Genomic DNA, 21,091 nt, shown 5'->3' on the forward strand with positions numbered 1-21,091 from the left:
GTGTTGTCAAATCATTGAACAAAAGTAAACAACTCAGAGAGCTCAATGAGGCAGCACATCACAAAATGGTGATGCACCAAAAAAAAAAAAAAAGAGTGAAAACATGTTTTCTTTTTGACATCTTAATTGGTAGTAAAACTTCCACCAAGCCATAAGCCGTTTTTCAGATTTTATTTTCCAAAAGTGACCTAGATACCAACCAAAATGTAATGTATGTTGTCAACATTATGCACAATAACATGGACGCAACCGAATAATTCATAATAAACTCCAAAAACTAGTTTGTGGTACAGCCCCTCTCAGGGATTTAAAAGCACAGAACATCAACATGAAGACTGACAGAAAAACATGACAGCAGAGCTTTCCAGGAACTCCAAAGACTGTTTACACTCATTATTATTCCCTCAGTCACCTCTGTGCTTCAGCCAAAAACAAACGAAGCGCTTCTTCCTTCCAGAGGGAGTTAATTTTCTACACTGGTGAACATGTAGGTCAACGCCATTTAAGAATATGCAAGAAGAGTCAAAAGTTTTTTGAGTCGTGTTGGTTAATGAAGTTCACCTCACAATTTCTCGAGCTGAGGAAATAACATATGCTATGTCTAACTCTGGAATGATATGATCATCCCCTAAGTATGCATATCCCTAACATAATAACTCATACACTTTGAAACATTATTTTGTTTTAATAGTTATTTTATGCCTAAATAATTTGTATTTGCACATTAGAACAATCTTATCCACTTGTCCTGTATATCTTGAGCAACAGTTAAACATGTCTTTACGCTGCCCTGAAACTCCTTTATATCCTAACTGTACAGTTAGAGAATGCAAATATGACTTAATGAATTGTAATGCTCATATATACTGTCCTTTAACTTGGTATAAATACAAAGTTTTCTCTGTATGTTCAGTGATGGTTTGGCCTAGTCTGTGATCAGTGGGAGATTTGGGAGCGTGTAGAGAGGGGCCTATCATTCTGCCATGTTGTGACAGCGAGTGCCAGCTGCAATGCTCTGTCTGCTGAGCGACAGAGTGGCACGCCATGGCTTGACTGGCACAATGTGAAGCGGGGCTTCCTTAAGGCACTAATGTGATAGGATCCATCTCAGCAGCCTTTCAAGCACTCAGCTGCAGCTAAAATGTCTGCAGGCTTCAATAATGCCCGTCTCCTCTGCATGACCATGACAAGTTACTAAACAGACATTGGGCCATTTCAGTCCGATGTTAGGCTGTAGCTCTTGACAAGACTCTTATCTTTGAGTCCTTGTTGTTTTCTGAAGTACAGTGCCTTGCAAAGGTATTCATACCCAGAAGTGTGAACTCGAGTCCTGTGACTTGGAATTGAGTCACAAGTTTTAATGACTTCGGACGTGACATGACAAAATCACAAGAGACTTGGGAGTTGACTTGGACATTTACATGAAAGACTCGGGAATTTATTTGGACTTGAGGTGTTAGACTGGAAGATACTTGATATCTTGCACCAAACATGAAGTGTGATACAGTCGAAACTGGGAAACCCTCCTGATGGGCTTCTCTGGCTATTAGCTAATATTTCCTCATCTTGCTGCTGCAACATGCAGGCCACATCTACTCTGTGCCAAAATATTAAAAGTATAATAATATGTCCTGACTGCTAATGCTAAATACAAACTACTATTAGCCGTTATGCAGGGTGTTTGCAATGATGTCACAACACCCACAGCTCATCTTGTAGGTGAAGCAATGAGAGTAACCATGGCAACACATGCTGGATATTGGAGAAAGAAAATATTTAAAACAGTTATTAAGGGAAGATGGAGTGGTTTTCAAAGAAAAACTTTAATTCCAACGATGGACTAAAGAACAACTGTAGTCTGAATCATGAGTGCTTTGCCTGCCAAACGTTTTATACATCGACATGGAGAACTAGTTGGTGTTGCCATCAAAGCCCAAAACCAGTTTATGTTTAGTTGGGTAAGAAAAGTGCCAGTGACCCACACAGGCAAATGTGGCTGTTATTATTGTCATAATAAGATTTAATTTTTACTTGAATATAACTTTTGCCAAGTGACGTTGCTCTGCTAGCAGTGTCTGGTTATCGCTCTGTTTAGTATGTTCTCCATGATGGAGCAGAGAAAGTTAGCTGATATACTATTAAATCCATCCAGTCGTAAACTGCTTGGCATATGTGTGAACTGAAAAGGACCTAAAACTGGACAGGACTTTATGCAGAGATATTCCAACACATCTTCCAACATCTTGTCATGGTTTGTCCTTTCTTTTAATCTCACCTTTGTCCGATCTGGAATCTCTCAGTCCTAAGCACCTCACCATTAGATGACTCCCAGATCTTCATGTACCGCCATAACGGTATTACTCACTGTGTGTGAGTAGGAGGATTTCACAGTTTAAATATTGAACACAATAACTCTTAAGCTCATGTCAGAGGAGCACAATCTATGTTCTAAAAGGAATCACTGTAATCCTCAGCTCCAGCCATCCTTTCAGATGGATCCAAAGCGTGTACACCTTATTCTACATGGATCCAAACAAAGACGAGTGGTTTTTAATTGAGGTGGAACCACGGCAGTGAGTGAGTCACACGTCCTCGTTCCTATAAGTTCTGGCACTGCCAGAAGGCAGCCTAGTTGCAGCTGAATAGTTCTTCCTCTTTGAATCCATTAGGAAAGACGCTATTTCAGATAAAACACTCCACACAGACAAGCACAAACACACATCTCAATGCAGAGAGACCCAACTGGGGGAAGTTTTTCATGGAGCTAAGTTTGTGTCATTTAGCAAGCCCGGGTTTTCAATATTTTATTCATTGCGCCACACATTATTGTTTCACAGAGTGCGGATGAATCAGACAGGGAGAGCTTTTAAATTTCAACCTAAGTATTATTAAAACAGACAGAATCAGATCAGGTTGAGGTGCGACTTCAATGGAAGAGGCACATTGGAGTTTAATTGGGATAAAATGTCACCTTCCAAATGTGTAAAAATAAAAGTAACCAAAGTGGTCATAGAGTGGATAGCTACTTAGGCACCTCATCTTCATGAAGAGGGGAAAAAAAGATAAGAAGTCATGTCATGCTTTAAGATTTTTATTCCTGACTTATCTTTCAGTACTAAAATAATCTTTGATTTTAAGGAGTGACATTTTCTTTGCACCATACAACCCCCATCATAGGTTTATAAGGAAAAGTGGACGGAAACAACAGTAACAATTACCACCTGCAGGGCTTTGAAAATGTGACTCTCTTTGCTCAGCTACCAGGAGCGGGCCAATTCTATCAATCGGTCCCTATGAAGAAAGGAAGTTTGATTTTATATACACCGAAATACAGCGACTGAATCAGACAGCACACAGCTGCAATGGATTTAAATAAGAAAACAATCCTTCTAATGTTTCTTCATTTTAACAAACAATGTCCCCATGTCCAGATGCTGCTGAATCTCAGTAAGAAGGCCGCTGATTCATTTGTTTACTAAAGATGCACCACAGGTCAGAGTGAATTAGAGGTCACGGCAGTTGGAGCTTCTGTGCGCCTCTACTGAAGCGGCGGTGCAGCTCTGCAGCATGATGAGCACACTGTTTTGACACTCATCTGGACCTCCTTGTTAACTCCCCCACAACAGATCTGATGTGCTTAGACAGGCCTGCGTAGCATGTTAGCGGGCCTGGTTGGGCTCATACTGGAGAGCAGCATACTTGAAGAATTTAACATGAATATGCTCTCTTCTATTTCCCAATGTGGCCAAATATAAGAACTTAAGGAATATTAGAAAGGGGTTTTCTGCACGCAAAGACTAAAGAAAGAATCAGAATTGCAATAAACAGAGAGAGTTTCAACCTGAATGCTACAAAATTCTGACACTACTGCCTGGATTCAAACGTTTATGGATTCTTCTGAACTTGTGAACATATTGTCACATCGCCACAACTCTGTTCAACAAGCAAAATAAGGCATGATTCATAAGATGTTGTAGCTTAATCATGATCATTATGGCATTATTGTCCTATTTGTCATACTTCAGTTGTATGAGAAAGGTATAGGTAACTAACATATGTGCAAGTCTTTTTCCAGGATTTAAACGAGTCTCCAGGTGACCTATGGTATATTAAAAGGCCAAACTAATCACTTCATATAAAATGATTCAAAAAGTCGGAGTCTGAGACAGTCATTCACTGACCCGCTGCTTTTACCTCCTGGAGCTGCCAAAGGAGGTAGGTCAGATGGGGGACGGCAGTTTCACCATGCTTGTTTTATTTATGTCAGGAGATAGTTTGACCCTGTATGAGTATTTATACTCATATAAATAAAAAAAGTATGGTGTGCATTCCATCCACATCCACAGCTCAGGTGGGACTGGACAACTATTAATTGCACACTCCACAGATTTGGGTTTTATAGAAGAGTGGCAAGAAGAAAGCAATTGTTGAAATAAAACCACACTAAGTTTAACTAGCAGTTTGCTGCCATGTAGAGGACACAGCAAACAGCCGGTAGAATTTGCCCTGGCCAGATGAGGCCAAAGGGAACTTTTTGACAATACAAAACAAAACGTGTGGTAGAAAACTAATACTAGACATCATCCGGAACGTGTCATCCATACTGTGAAACATGGTGGTGGCAGCGTCATGCTGTGGGGATGCATTTCATCTGCAGGGACAAGAAGGCTGTTCAGAGTTGTTGTGATACAAGACTTGACACTGGGGTGGAGATTCACCTTTCAGCAGAACAACAATACTTAACACCCAGTCAGAGTGAGTATAGAATGGTTTTAATCAGCATATATTTATGTATTAGAATGGCCCAGTCAAAGTCCAGACCTAAATCATTCTAAAGAAAACTCACAACTGGATTTTAAATGTGTTTGCATATACACTACCGGTCAAATGTTTTCGACACGCTTTCTCATTTACTGATTTTCTTTATGTTTATGACTATTTACGTTGTACTTTGATTCTCACTGAGGGCATCAAAACTGTGAATGACCACATATGCAATTATTTTGCAAACGAAAATTGTAAAAGAACTTTAAATATGTTTTTTATTATAGATAGTAGCCACCCTTTGCTGTGATGACTGAAATATTAACCTTTGACCGTCTCTCAATGAATCTCTAGGAAGTTCTTTTAAGACTCTTTGGAAAACCATTTCAGGTGACCACCTCATGAAGCTCATGGAGAGAATGACAAGAGATCAAAGCAGTAATCAAAGGGTGGCTATTTTGAAGAACCTCATAATATAAAAATGTTTAGAGGTATTTCACACTTTTTGTTTACTATATAATTCCATGTGTGTTCGTTCATAACATTGATGCCTTTGGTGAGTATCTACAATGTTCATTGTTATAAAAATAAAGAGACCCATTAAGTGAGAAAGTGTATCCAACTTTTGACCAGTAGTGTAAAAAAATGACTTTCAGTAAAGTTTAATGAATTCCTTACAGATAAGGAATCCAATTAATCAAGTCTGTTTGAGCGTCAGCTAAACAAACTGCCACACAAACTTAGTTAACTGTGTGAAATAAAAAATAGAACAAATGGGAATTATATAATGATCACATTTAATTACCCTCCGTTATGCTACATTTGTTTTGCTGTCTGTGAAGTATGGGTGCCTGCTGCATGTGTACAGGAACTATGCTTGGATTTTCGTGAATGAGCACCAACGTCCATTTCATTTTCATCTGGGAAGCGAGTACATATGAGGACCTCTTGCTAGTTCCAAATGTAATGTTAGGAGGGAGGATTCCTCTTCTAGACACTGAAAGGTAAGGAGAGGGCAGGGAGGCTGACTTCAGTGCACAAAGCTGCATTTCAGGGGCAATTGTTACTCGTTTGCTTGCATGAGCGGAGGATTATTGTGCAGTAGTTGTGGTGAAGCTGTAGTATGAAAGCTGGCTTGTAAAACACACACTACTGTTATGTTGCAGAATAATGTACTAAAGGAGACCCAGTACCGGCTGACAGGAACAGCTGGGCAGGGGAGAAGGTCAACCCACGTTAATCAGCTACAATCAGCATCAGATGGGAAGAGGGGGACTGCATGTGTTTATGTGTACTTCAAGGAACCAATCAAACAGAGAGCTAAATCTTCTGCACATGCAAAACATTTTGAGGGAGAAAACACCGCGAAAGCATAAAGGTCTTATGATAATGTAAGGGCGCTGGAAAAGTAGCATCAGAAACTGTAAGATGCAGAGAAATTCCTGATTAAAACATGTCTGAACACGTGTGTGCACTCTGCTGACACAGGTGGCCTGGCCTGTCACCCATAAACCACGAAAGCCAGCAGAACATTATGATAAAAATAAACACGCAGCGACTTTGATCCTGACAGGTAGAACCACTCCGGCGGACCGTATATTATGGCAAGGCCACATTCAGGAGCTGGCCCCTCATCCAGCTGTACAGGTGCTCATCAATTTTTAAAGTCCTGCTGACAAAAGCTTTCAGACTCCAGCTCTAATACATAAATCCACATTTTTTCCCCCAAGAAAGCCATGCACTTTTAATATACTTCATTTAGGAAAAAACATACAGTAGTTTAGAAGCCCAAAATCCTTCCGAACCGACCACTTCCCTATAGTTGTGTGTGGGTACCCTCACATTGTGTGTTTCTATACTCGAGTGTTTTAGGCAGAAGGGCCCAGAAAGGATACTTTCTAATCATACTCTCCACAAACAGTGTTGACTGTCCTAACCTTGTGATTCCAACAGCTAACATTAAAAGAACGAAAAGCAACATGCTGTAGCTTGCGCAGCTGTACATAAAACAACACATAAGGGTACAAAGAATGCATTTATACAGCATTTTGTACACTTATTGATTGAGATGCACCGATCAGAGGTTTGTGGCCAAATTCATGTCCTTGGTTTCGGTTCAGGTTGATCTTCAGATACAAATGTGTAAAATTAATAATAATACAATAAGAAATAATGTCCCTGTCATTACTTATTCCTCTTAGGTGCAGAAGACTTGTCACACAGTGAATGTATGGGATTTTTGAGTTACTGACTCTATGCTCAGGCTTGGGAGTACTTTTTTTCTCTATCAAACACACTGCTAAATTTATGGGAGTATATTTGTTCAGTGCAGTTCCCTGGGATCGCACCGCCACAGGAAAACACATGCTTTCGTTCTGAGCCTTACAAGTAAATATAAAATAACACAAAATAACTTGTTTTCTAAATGCTTGGAATTAGTCAAAGGTGTTCCACAGTGAAAATATATGAGCATGGGCCAAATTATTATCAGATGCTTCAGTATATCTTAAACAGATTCAGACAGCCCGTTTAAGCAATTTAGTAGAAGGTATTTTTTCTGTGTCACCTATATCTACAGAGAAAAATAATGGAGCCTTCATAGATTTTTCTTTTCTGCAGGGTGGTACAAGCTCATTGGCTGACACCTGTTGCTGTGGCAAGGGACTCATCTGCTGCCTTGATCAGGAGTGTTTACCCATGTTTAACAGACATACGTACTAATGTTAGTATAACAGACTAACAGAGTTCATGAGCTATAAATGGTCATGGAGGTAAGATTTACAACAAAAGGGAAGTAATTCTGCTAAGCTAAGCAGCTACTGGTTATATATACACACACACACACACATATATACATAACTGCCCCTAAAACAAGAAACCATCAGTATGATTTAATGTCAGTATATATATATATATATATATATATATAACTGTTGTGAGGACTCACAAAGCGTTTGAGCCAAGTAATACAGTTTAAAAGCCAGTACTGCCAAATAATATGGAAATGTATGTAAACCTCTGAATATAACCAAAATAATAATAATTAAAAAAAAAGATTTTAATAATCCTAACTACCCCTAAAACACACAAAAATCAGTGTGATTTAATGTCAGACAGCAGATACAAAAATGTGTTTCTTTTTACAGTGTACAGAAACATCTGGTTTCAGCTGGATGTGTTACGGTCCTTAGACAGAACTTTGGACGGAATCGTCCAAAATTGCAATCGGCAAGTAAGTTAAAGAGTTGAGAACTGGTATTTGCCAGTAAAAGCATGATCAGCACAACAACATTTATTTAGGGTCATAGGTTAGTCTCCAGCATTTGTTTTTTGGTCAAATGTATAACCAAGCAAAACAACAAGTTTCGCTTGGTTGTACTTTTTACAGACTGAAATTCTTTAACTTTTCTTACATTTGTTACAAATCATAATTATATACTAATATTAATATGGGTAAATGGCCTGCACTTGTAAAGCGCTTTATCAGGTCCCCAGAGACCCCAAAGCGATTTACACAACAATCAGTCATTCACCCATTCATCCACACATTGGATGAGTGGGTGCAAAGTAACTACAATTTATTGGAAGATTGGCCCAAAGTGAATTGTTGCTTTGTGAGTAAAAACAGGATTACCGAGGAAAATACAGTATATTGTGAAGCTTTGAACATAACGTAGACGCATCAGCATCAGCACAAGCTTGTCTGTTCCGAACAAAAAGCTGGGAGATGTTTATCTAAACAGGTTCTAGAAAAATATACAGTGGCCTGCAAAAGTATTCAAACTCCTTGTGCATTTTTATATTTTGTCATGCTATAAACATAAACTTCAATGTATTTTATTGGGCTTTTATGTGATTTGGGATCTTGCCTCAAATCCTCAATTGGATTTAGGTCTGGACTTGGACTGGACCATTCTAACACATAAATATGTTCCAATCTGAACCATTCCTCGATAGTTCTGGCCACATGTTTATGGTTGTTGTCTAGCTGGAAGTTGAACCTCCGCCCCAATCTCAGGTATTTTGTACCGTGCAACAGGTTTTCATCCAGGACTGCCCTTTATTTGACTCCAACCATCTTTCCATCAATGCTAACCAGCATCGCTGCCCCTCCTGACAAACATGCAGACAGCATGTTGCTGCCAACACAATGTTTCACTCTTGGGATGAAGCGCTGTGTAAGTTCTCCTCTATGGATAACGTTTTGCACATAGGCCAAAAAGTGTATTTTTAACCTAACCTGATGGGAGTGGCTCCTTCCACTTGTTTGCTTCTTCTCTAAATTGCTTGTGGCAAACAGCAAGCAGGAAGTCTTGTGCTGTTTGTTCAAAAAATACTTTCTTCTTGCCTCTCTTTCATAAAGAGGAGTATACAGCTACTAGATGCCAACACATTTTTCCACCTGAGCTGTGGATCTTACCAGCTACTCCACAACTTTCTCTCTGACCTGTCTGCTATGCTCTTTGGTCTTCATGATGCTTTATGTTCTGGAATGTTCTCTGACAAACCTCTGAGGACTTCATAGAACAACTGGATTTATGATGAGATTAAATTACACAACTGGATTCTGTTTACCAATTAGATGACTTCTGAAACAGATGATTGCACCGAATTTTATTTTGGGGTATGAAAGTAATCTGGAATGAATTTCAATTCCACATCACACTTTTAGATTTTTATTTGGATGAAAATCTAGATACCATGTTATCCTTTGAGTTCCATTTCACATTTATGCACAACTGTGTGTAGGACTACAATATAAACTCACCATAAAACACACTGAAGGTTGCGGTTGTAACGTGACAATGTGAAAAAGCAAGGCGTTGCACATCAACATACTCACTCGCCGTATCCCTCTTAACACGTATAATTTCAAAGCCACAATGCTCACTTCCTTTCTTATGCTATCTGCTGTGTCTTCAGAATGGGGCAATAATTCGTATTCCAACCCCCGTTGGTTGCTATAACCACAAAGCCAGGAGTCCCTAAACCAACGTCAGCACCACCAACCATCCGTCCCTTTTTTTGTCTGTCTCGCTGCGAACTTCCCTGAAAACACCAGGTTCCTCAGACTATTTGCAAACCAAACTTTGTCTTGCGCCATTTCCCACAACGACGCCGTTTCACATTTAAACCTAACCAGAGCTGAGAGTGTTTCCCTGCACATGAATAAAGACTCACACACAAGGCTGGTAGATGTAAGCATGTGCATCTTGTATGAGGGCACAGGCCATCATCTGTAACTAAATGAATAGCTCTGTCAATAATTTACCATCTTAGCTCTGCTTTCAGTCTTATGTATGCCTCCTTCAATAAATAAAGAAAACAGACAACATTCAGAGATGGAAACAACACAGGAAACATCTACAGAATGAGCCTCAGAACACTTTTTAGACTTCAGTAACCTTTTCTCCACTGTGTATGTGGTCCTCACCGATCCCAATCCTTTCAGGTATTACACATTATTGCTCGAATGTCTCACTGGAGACATGATCTGAATGCATTCCTCTATGCCCCACACTCTAAATACTATTGCTTTGGAGTTTTTTCTTTTATTCACATGTCCTACATTTATTGTGTGTCAAACTATTTAGTGAACTGCCCAAGGCTTTGACTTTTTCAAGTTGCTCTTAATATCATTTACTATCGACTAATGATATAGGTCAGGACTCATTTTATCATGTCAGTATTTCTTTTTGCAGGATGCCACATGTCTGTATTTGTTCTAAAGAAAAACTGGATATTGCTAATATCTGTACAAAACATGTTAAATAATAATAACATATTGATTTGTTTCTTTCATACCAACACAAATTACCACTGTATCTTTCGGAAGCTAAGCAAGTAAGCAAGTGTTTAGCCCAGGCACATGTGGTGTGAACGTGCAATCTGTGCCGCTGTTTATGCAAGATGTAAATAAAAACCCTGCTAGGACCAGAATGCTGTTTAGAGATATGAACTCGGGTCTCATGCTCATGATAACGTCATCAAATTGTTAGGAAACTGGAACTACCACCGTGCATTTGGTTTTAGGTAAAAGGCTGTCTTTCAGTTATAGATTGTTTAGAGGTTGTTCCACTGCAATAAATACACAAACAACCAATTTCTCTGTAATCTTTAAAGCACACACTAGATTTTGAACATTTTATATAAAATGAACTGGTTCAGGTTGCATTCAATATCTTGTGTACGGTCTAGTGACTGTGTGTTTGATGTTTTTTATGTTTTCTTACCCTTTGCTGTAAGCCAAGTTCTGAAATGAATTGATTCTAAGGTTCGAACCATATCAATATCAGGGGAAAATATCAGAACTACATGGCATCCATGGTAAACCTGCAAGGTTTCATTCATGATGGATAGATAGATGGATGGATGGAATGAGGTCACTCCTTCTTTCACCATATCTAAATGAAGTAATTTGTCACATTCACTAGTAGAAGAAACTTCACTCAATGAATAAAAGCAGTGAAGTAAAAAGTATAACATGTCACTTTTAAACTGGGCCACTTGAGAGCTTCCTGGCTGTTTTGTGTAGGTTAACATGTTCATGTTCTTGTGAGTGTACTGTTGAGCTAGAGACGTACTTGCATGCCTCGTTGCTTGTACGGCGAGCTGCTCTCCAGGTCTTCTAGGATGCTGGTGAGAGAGTCGATCTCTGCATCCAGACTGGAGCGCCTCTCTTCCAGAGTCTTCTCAGGTCTTTTCATCTAAGAGAAAACATGCAATACAGCTGCTTTTAGAGAATGATCACACTCATTCACTACACTGTGAGTTACACATCTGTCTTTTTAGTCCAAGCTCTTGAACTGTTTACCAACAGAGCTACTATCAAACACTGAGCTGGGAGTTTTCAAATAACAGCTAAAAACACATCTGTTTAGACAAGCATTTGACACATAGTTAATTGTTTTGTGGTTAATGTTTTATCTGTCACCTACCAGACAATATCTTTTTATGTTTTTAGATATTTTCTAAAAAAAACTTTTTACATCTTTGATACATCTCTTTTTTCCTTTTACATTTAATTGTTATGTATTTTATCATCTCTTCTTTACTTTTATTCTTTCTTGCCTAAGCACTCCAAACATTTTACGCACATTGAGCACCGGTTGGATTGTTGTAAAGTGCTAAACAAACCAAATTTGATTGATTGACTGATTGATCTAAATGGGAATAATCTTGGAATTCCTTTATTTTGTGTGGGGTTAATAACAGAACAAAAACAATCTGATAAAACTGAATCTGCAGGTCATACATTAAACAAAATTGGTAAATGTTATCTGCCAGAAAGAGCCTGATTGGTGCATGTCTAATTATTATAGCGTCTTTAGCTACCTCTTTTGTCATAAAAACCTTCAAAATCCAAATCCGTTAACCTAAGCCCCGGCTCAAAGAAAAACACACACCGACAGTTTGACAGGGTTAAACTGCATTTACAAGCTACTCTTTAAAGCTAATGTCAAGCCTTCAATAACGTTGAGTAACTCTGCCTCTTTGTGTGCCGCTCAAAGACATTCCCTCCTCTTTTCTTTCCGCAGTTCTTCAACTTTGGATTACAGTTTCTAAAGTTCACATTTCACCTTGACCTCGTGCAATCCTCTTGAAAGCCGCACATCAATCGAGGAGACTTCTTAGAGGGAGAAATGCAGCGAGAAGTGAGAGGAAAAGCATCGTCTGAGAGAGAGGCTGTCGTAACTCCATGCACTATTCACCTCCAGTTTTCTCCTGCTTTTACATTTATAGCAACACATCCATCCCAACCAGCAAGGATTCAAGCACACACAACATCAGTCAGAACAAAGCGGGATATTTTCTAACTAATATTGTCATCCTGCTTTCTTAATGGAGACGATAAGTGACTTGAAAGCATCACGAACACTACAACAGCACCTACTGATTTATTAATTTACACATTTCCGTTTTGCCTTAGAGAAATATGCTACCTCATCACATGATAAGACACTAAATATTCAAGTAGAAGAAGCACAAATATTGTGACTGAGATATCTGGAAAACACTTAAATTGACATGACCATTAGTGGCAGGGATTTCTGCAAAATTCCCGGGAATTTCTCCATGAAATGACATGTATTTTTAGTCCTCTGAACTATGCCGCAACTGCAAGAAGACTTCTTGCAATTGCCTGCGGGGGCTTTTTGAGTTGGTTGGATCAATGACTGCTTCTTATTCTAATGTTATGTGTTTGGATTACCTGTCACAAGCTATTACGGGCAGGGCTTGCCTCCATTTGGAGCAGAGCGTCTCCCTAAAAAACATCTTAGGCAATCGCGAGCGGGGGTAAACAAAGAGGCACACTAATGGCTTCGAACGACTCAACAAAGGAATAAAGAATTAAAAAAAATAGATATTCAAAAATAAAACAGCAGCCAAACTTGTTTAAGAGTTAAAACATGGAGGATGAAAGGACATGTTACAGCCTCGGTGTGTAGGAATTTATGATGATGTGGATGACGGTCAAGATGGGAGATTCAGCTTTTACATGTCATAATCCAGACATCTCTCTCTGCCTGGGTGATAAAGAGGATATTTCTGCCTTCTCCTCCATTAAATACCATTTAATCTCTGCGTTACTCATTTACTATATAGAATTTCTCTAGTAGAGCCAAGAAAAAGACATTCTGATTGATATCCATCTTTTTTTCCTCACAATAAAGAGGAAAAATGGAAGTAGTCGTGCTCTGGTTGGGGGCCATAATTAGGATAACAGTTCTGTATTAGAGAATTAAATTGCCAGCCAGAATCCTTTTAAAGGCCGAAGAGTAGAAAACAGGAAGTCTGAGATGGATAAACGAAGAAGATAATAAAATTACTAAGCCTAATATAAGAAGTTGAAACTGTAGCTGGCATGCTAGTTTAAAACAAGGCACTTAATGTTTTTCTCTTGAAAATTTCAATTAATTTATTTTAAATATGTGTATATCTCCATTCAAGGCCTGCACCAATCTGTCAGCGAGGTTTTCTGAGCGACGAAGCCTATCTTGGCACTTGGTGATGTTCTGCCAGAGGCAGGTCAGTCCAGAAATGTGTTCAGAATGAGTTTTTTTTCTTTGTTGTGTTGAAAAATGAATGACTGGCCCTTAATAGGATGTGGACAGGTTAATTTTAGTCCTGCAATATTTATAAAAAATGTGTTTTGGTAAAGAAACTTATTAACCCAAATCCTCACAGAGATAAGATACCGTATCTAGGGTTCTGCGGAGAGGCTATGAACAGTTATTATATTATCTGCTGCAGAAAATGTTCTAAATGTAAAGGTAAGAGTGGTTTTATATTGTATTAAATTATATTGATGACATCTCAAAATGTCAAAAAGTCAAAAAGTGAAGAAATTAGTAAGTAAATAAATAAGTAATGCTCATGAAAAGTGCTACTATGTTTTTGTTTTTTGTTTCTTATTTGGATCCTTTTAACAGATCCTGTTTAGCTTCTATGTGACCAACTTCCCAACATAAATGTCGAATGGGTTCCACACCCCCTGACAGCATCAGCCTCTGTAAAGAAACTAATCTGTGTCTATACAGGTCCTTCTCAAAAAATTAGCATATTGTGATAAAGTTCATTATTTTCTATAATGTAATGATGAAAATTTAACATTCATATATTTTAGATTCATTGCACACTAACTGAAATATTTCAGGTCTTTTATTGTCTTAATACGGATGATTGTGGCATACAGCTCATGAAAACCCAAAATTCCTATCTCACAAAATTAGCATATTTCATTCGATCAATAAAAGAAAAGTGTTTTTAATACAAAAAATGTCAACCTTCAAATAATCATGTACAGTTATGCACTCAATACTTGGTCGGGAATCCTTTTGCAGAAATGACTGCTTCAATGCGGCGTGGCATGGAGGCAATCAGCCTGTGGCACTGCTGAGGTCTTATGGAGGCCCAGGATGCTTCGATAGCGGCCTTTAGCTCATCCAGAGTGTTGGGTCTTGAGTCTCTCAACGTTCTCTTCACAATATCCCACAGATTCTCTATGGGGTTCAGGTCAGGAGAGTTGGCAGGCCAATTGAGCACAGTGATACCATGGTCAGTAAACCATTTACCAGTGGTTTTGGCACTGTGAGCAGGTGCCAGGTCATGCTGAAAAATGAAATCTTCATCTCCATAAAGCTTTTCAGCAGATGGAAGCATGAAGTGCTCCAAAATCTCCTGATAGCTAGCTGCATTGACCCTGCCCTTGATAAAACACAGTGGACCAACACCAGCAGCTGACACGGCACCCCAGACCATCACTGACTGTGGGTACTTGACACTGGACTTCTGGCATTTTGGCATTTCCTTCTCCCCAGTCTTCCTCCAGACTCTGGCACCTTGATTTCCGAATGACATGCAGAATTTGCTTTCATCTGAAAAAAGTACTTTGGACCACTGAGCAACAGTCCAGTGCTGCTTCTCTGTAGCCCAGGTCAGGCGCTTCTGCCGCTGTTTCTGGTTCAAAAGTGGCTTGACCTGGGGAATGCGGCACCTGCAGCCCATTTCCTGCACACGCCTGTGCACGGTGGCTCTGGATGTTTCTACTCCAGACTCAGTCCACTGCTTCCGCAGGTCCCCCAAGGTCTGGAATCGGCCCTTCTCCACAATCTTCCTCAGGGTCCGGTCACCTCTTCTCGTTGTGCAGCGTTTTCTGCCACACTTTTTCCTTCCCACAGACTTCCTACTGAGGTGCCTTGATACAGCACTCTGGGAACAGCCTATTCGTACAGAAATGTCTTTCTGTGTCTTACCCTCTTGCTTGAGGGTGTCAATAGTGGCCTTCTGGACAGCAGTCAGGTCGGCAGTCTTACCCATGATTGGGGTTTTGAGTGATGAACCAGGCTGGGAGTTTTAAAGGCCTCAGGAATCTTTTGCAGGTGTTTAGAGTTAACTCGTTGATTCAGATGATTAGGTTCATAGCTCGTTTAGAGACCCTTTTAATGATATGCTAATTTTGTGAGATAGGAATTTTGGGTTTTCATGAGCTGTATGCCAAAATCATCCGTATTAAGACAATAAAAGACCTGAAATATTTCAGTTAGTGTGCAATGAATCTAAAATATATGATGGTTACATTTTCATCATGACATTATGGAAAATAATGAACTTTATCACAATATGCTAATTTTTTGAGAAGGACCTGTATACACACACACACATACACACGCACACATTACTGTATAAGAATAAATTATTGTAATATTTAGCAAAGCTAGAAATAAATGTTTTATGAAACACTGTCTAATCATGATAATAAACAATTTCCATCTCAGAAAGCTAAAGATGAAGTATGGATTGTGAACTGCAAGTAGAAAAGGAACCATTAGGTATAACTGGAACTTAGTTGCATCAAAGCCATTGTTTTTTGACTTCAGAAAATGAAATCACTGCTGTGGAGCTTTGAGGATTTGCTGAGATGTTGGTGTAGATTTCTAGTAAGGGAAGTTCATTTTATTGGGACCTCCCTGCATACCTCGTTGCTTGCTCATGTGTCTCTCCCTGCTTATACTGAACAAAGGAATGTGAAGCACTTGGAAGATTTCTCAGTAGAGGTCAGGCGCTGGGAGAGTCAGTGAGAGCTTTGAGGCCACATATCCTAGGGGGCCAAATGCCTGTGGGTATTGTGACTAGCAAGGCAAAGATAAATGACCCAGCTCAACCATTAGGTGTCAGGCTTCCATCCATTCTGCATTATAGCTCTGAGAGGAGATAAAGTAAGCATGTGTTTGTTCCCATGGCTTAAGAGCGCCTGGCTCCAAGCTGCATCTGGGGGTCAGACGACTGGCCGCAGCTCCCATTGAAAGGCAAGTTTTATTAAACATGAATGCAGTGTAGAGCTTGAGGCCATCTGCATTCTGCTCTGGCTCTGACAGTTACTGACAGAACCGAATATGTAACGCAGCGGGAGCTTCTCTTACCTGGTAATCATACGAGTTATCCGGCGGCGGAGAGGGGAAGGAACCGGGTGATGATGGGAAACCGAACAACTCTTCGGCAGGTGGCGGAGGGGGAGGGTAGTCCACTGGGATGGAGGCGCACACATACACAAAGAAAAAAAAAAACAGTTTATTAAACACTTCCTCTTTTTTCTACAGCCAAACTGTCACAATTATGAAAGAGTGTCTGCTGAACACAGATCCTAAAGAAAAGTTTTTTTGTGGATATTTCCTTGGTAACAAGCGGCGCTCATTCCAGCAGGTCAAGGACAGCAATAGACTACACTTCTATGGATAAATGATACACAATAGTGTGTCCTGCAGGGTCAGTTAATACACACAGAGTTCACTGTGTCTGATGCACCAACAGCTCTGCAGAAGCTCATTTGTGTTCATCCCCACTGAGTCAGATGTCTTTTGGGTCATGTCTCTACCAGCTTTGCTCAACCAGAGGCAGAATGTTTTGGCTCAGACAGACTAGATGGAGAGGGCGCACGGTGGTGCAGTTGGTAGCACTGTTGCCTTGCAGCAAGAAGGTCCTGGGTTCGATTCCCGGCCTGGGGTCTTTCTGCATGGAGTTTGCATGTTCTCCCACAGTCCAAAGACATGCCTGTTAGGTTAATTGGTAACTCTAAATTGCCCTTAGGAGTATGAATGAGTGTGTGTATGGTTGTTTGTGTGTTGCCCTGCGATGGACTGGCGACCTGTCCAGGGTGTACCCTGCCTCTCGCCCATAAACTGCTGGAGATAGGCACCAGCTCCCCCGCGACCCACTATGGAATAAGTGGTAGAAAATGACTGACTGACTGACAGACTAGATGGAGAGCAAACATGCAACATGCTTTTTATGTTTTGGATCCACAAAGATTCACAGATCAATTTTCTACAAAAATCAGACTACTTTGCTTGTTTAATTAAAATATTGGGTGTTCAGTTTTTTGTAAAGCAGGTAGAAATGATCAATTTTAAAATAGCTTTTTCCGCTCTTTACTAGAAAGGAAATTCTAATTTTTGTGTGACCCATGAGTGCTTTAAACTTTACAACTTTGGCCCAGGAAGCAAACATTCTGGACAGCACTGATCTAAGCCATTCATTTCCACTCCTGGCTGTAAGGTTATGGTCGTTGTAGTGCTGAAGGTGAACCTTCACCTTAGTCACAAGTCTTTTCCAGCCTCTAACAAGTTTGACCCCTTTCCCTGTCCTTGCTGAAGAAAAGCATCCCCACAGCTTGACGCAGCTACCACCATGGTGAAACATGGTGGTAGCTGCGTTCAGAATGACATGGTCCATCTTTGTGTGGTTTTCCAGCCAACAGAGCGTTCTGCATGTAGAAAGTACAGTTTTTGTCTTATCTGACCAGAACCTTTTTTCACATTTGCTGCATCACCTACATTTATACATAGGAAGCAGTCACTTTCTTTCTGCCACTCTTTCCTAAAGACCAGACTTGTGGAGAGCATGTCCAATAGTCATAGTACCTGAGCTGTGGAGTTCTGCAGCTCCTTCAGAGTTACCAAAAGGCCTCATGGCTGCCTATCTGATTAATTTCCCTCCAATTTTGAAAAGCGTGCAAGGTTTTCATTCCTTTGTAGTTATGTGCAACTTTGTGTTGCTCAATCACATAAAATCCTGGAAAAACACACTAAAGCTGGGGGTAGCAACGTGCCAACATGTGGCTTTGACAGAATTCACATATGCAAGATTTCTTTACTAGTTTTTCACATAGTTCAAAACATATGTGACATAAGAACAGTCTACTGACCTTATTCCAGCAGAGAAGTGCACTACAGTTCAAAACCAGTGTCTCTGGAAAGTGCTGAGAAATTAGCACTAAAGGCTGAATTAATTGATTCATCTTCATTTGCCTGAACTGTTATCTGTCTCCAGCTGTAAAATCAAATCAGGCATTTTCAAAGAGGTCACAGAGTTATTAGAGAGAGGAGGAGAGTGGAGGAGACAAAGAAGCAGCGCCTCGTTATCCCTCGTCAATCGACTGACACACATAATTGCAGCAATTTGCTTAACTAAGAAGTAATAATCTGCAGTAAGCGCGGGTGTTTTTCCTCCCCTACTCTGCGAGATTGAAAATGTAAATGTCCTGTTACAAACCGGCACACAAGGTGTTTGGTCTGCCAGAGGACACGAAACATGCCAAATGTGTAGTTCTGAAGTCCGCTATAATCCAAGGATTGCGTCCTGCCACATGTTTCAGACAGGATAAGGAGGTTCCGTGCCAAATTAAATTCTGACTTGGCTCCTCTTGGCGCACGACTTATACTGAATTATTTGACCATGTACTTCTAAGTACCAAACCAGACATGAGCTTTGCAAATTAAAGGCTTTTATGACACGTAATGGGAATTTGTTCCAATGCTAAGATTTTGATGAGTCCTGCTCAGAAATTCCATTTGCTTTCTGAGGCTTTTATCTGTTTTCATTAGGATCTAATTGATGTCATCGCTGTAGTTTATCCAAGGCAGCTGACCAAATTAATTAAGCGTGGTCTTCAGCTGCCTGCACAAAACAGACCAAAGGAACGGAGACGGAGAGATAATGCGGCACGGCGCAAACCAAACACGTCTGTGTCTCGAATATGGCTACACAGAGGGAAAAATGCGAGCGCTGCATTAAACATTCCTACTGGGTGTTTGAGGCCGTCCATGTGAATTGTTTATATAATAACCTTGTGACCTCCGTGAAAAAAACTCTCCAGACTGTAACAGCTCTTCTGAACCTCTGGGACCTAACAGAAGACATGCTTCTCGACAACAAGACCCGCCTCACCCCCCGCTCCTTTTTGCCAGAGTGTGTCACATGTAATTTGTGGCTTAAAGAGAATTAGAACATTAAGTTCATGTACATTTCTCTCAGACATCCAACATGTTTAGGACTTACCGTTTCATGGAAACACAAGAGTTGTAAATGTTTCAGAGATGCATGATTTATTGAAAAGGTCTTATAGTTCTGTATGTGGAACAGCAGTCGCTAAGCGTCCTTGCTGAAAGATTCTTTCCGGGGTTTTTTTTGGCCGTTCCTCATCCCGCAAGTTATATAGGACCTGAAACGTGCTGCTGGTGTTTGTATTCCCTACAGTCCCTTCAAGCATAACCATTTTCTCTCAAATGACTGCACTCAACCTTGAAGTTGTTTGTTGCCTATTCAGGGTCGGCAGAGAAACAGCCTCTTTCCACTCAAGCTGCATCATGTGATGTTATGGCTCATTTCCATAATTGCAGTTTCTATAAAAGGAGTCGCTTGGCTTTGAAATGGAGCTACGTGAAATGTTGTGTCTGCATTGACAGTGCAACAAATGCACATGCAGTAGAACTTATGCAACATGTCAAATAAGACAAATTAACTCAGTCATGTTAAGTTGCAGCTGTTCAGCTGGAAGCAAACTTGTAAACCAAGTCTGTTTAATATAATCCAGTGAAATTTACACTTGAAAAACAGTGAATAGAAATATCTAATGTGAAAACAAATATGAGATGCTAAAGCTATTTTAAATTACTCTGTAATCCTTTATGTGTTTGTATTAAAATCTTAGTAAAACTGTTTAAAAAATCATCATTAAGTGTGTGACTCTCAAGCTCAGAGTAAAATGCAACAATAAATGCTGCAATATGTCGATCTGGATAAAATAAACGCGACACGTGATGAAATGGCATCTTAAAGAGGGATCAATCAACTGATAAAAAAGCTACAGAACAGGACATTTGTATTATTTGAGAGATAGTCAGATGATGCGTTCAGGTACCGAAACATGGTACTGTTTGATTTTAACTGAATAGGTACTCGTTTGTACAGACGGAATTCGGTTGATACCTCTAAGGTACTGAATTCAGTACCCATCCCTATGCGCATGTCTAAAAACACAACACACATGGAAGAGGTGAAAGAGCTGCCCTGTTATGCTGTCTATAATCAGCTGCAAAAACTTTGCTCTAAAGACAGGAAACATCACAAGGCCCATGGTACTATATTCTTGGCGTAACAGACATTTTGCTTTCAGTTGCTTTAAGAAAACATACTGACTTTTGCAAGAGGACTTTAAATGTCTCATTTACAAGTTGCAAAAAAGTAATTAAAGATAAAATGTAAGCTTTTCAGCCTTAATATTTTAATTTTCTAAGCCGATACACACCTTCAAAAGTGTCTCCAATGGGCCTTTTATAATTCAGGCTTTCCAAATAGAGCCTTTCAAGTTGCTTAATAAATATTTCAAGCGTTTTTCATACAGTAGAAAACAAAATTGCTCAGTGTCACCATTTTTTTAGTTTTGTACAGCTCTCCTAAACACAAACAAGAAAGAAGTTTGCTGTTTGAAGCTCAGCTGGGTCCTTTCATGCATGTTCTCTGCATACAGTGCTGTGGAAAGCTACTC

At 39.8% G+C, this 21,091-nt stretch overlaps 1 protein-coding gene across 6 annotated transcripts in view; it reads right to left on the reverse strand.

The window, feature by feature from the left end:
• Positions 1-21,091, reverse strand: part of LOC124874026 (LIM domain containing preferred translocation partner in lipoma) — a 211,976-nt gene that overhangs the window by 107,094 nt on the left and 83,791 nt on the right. For all 6 annotated transcript variants that reach the window (XM_047375169.1, XM_047375165.1, XM_047375166.1 and 3 more), the window contains 2 exons: positions 16,689-16,792; positions 11,349-11,471 (listed from right to left, as the gene is read on the reverse strand). In XM_047375169.1, the coding sequence (XP_047231125.1) occupies positions 11,349-11,471; positions 16,689-16,792 (227 nt within the window). The remainder of the gene's footprint in view (positions 1-11,348; positions 11,472-16,688; positions 16,793-21,091) is intronic.

Source organism: Girardinichthys multiradiatus, chromosome 9 (assembly GCF_021462225.1).
Source record: "Girardinichthys multiradiatus isolate DD_20200921_A chromosome 9, DD_fGirMul_XY1, whole genome shotgun sequence".
NCBI lineage: Eukaryota > Metazoa > Chordata > Actinopteri > Cyprinodontiformes > Goodeidae > Girardinichthys > Girardinichthys multiradiatus.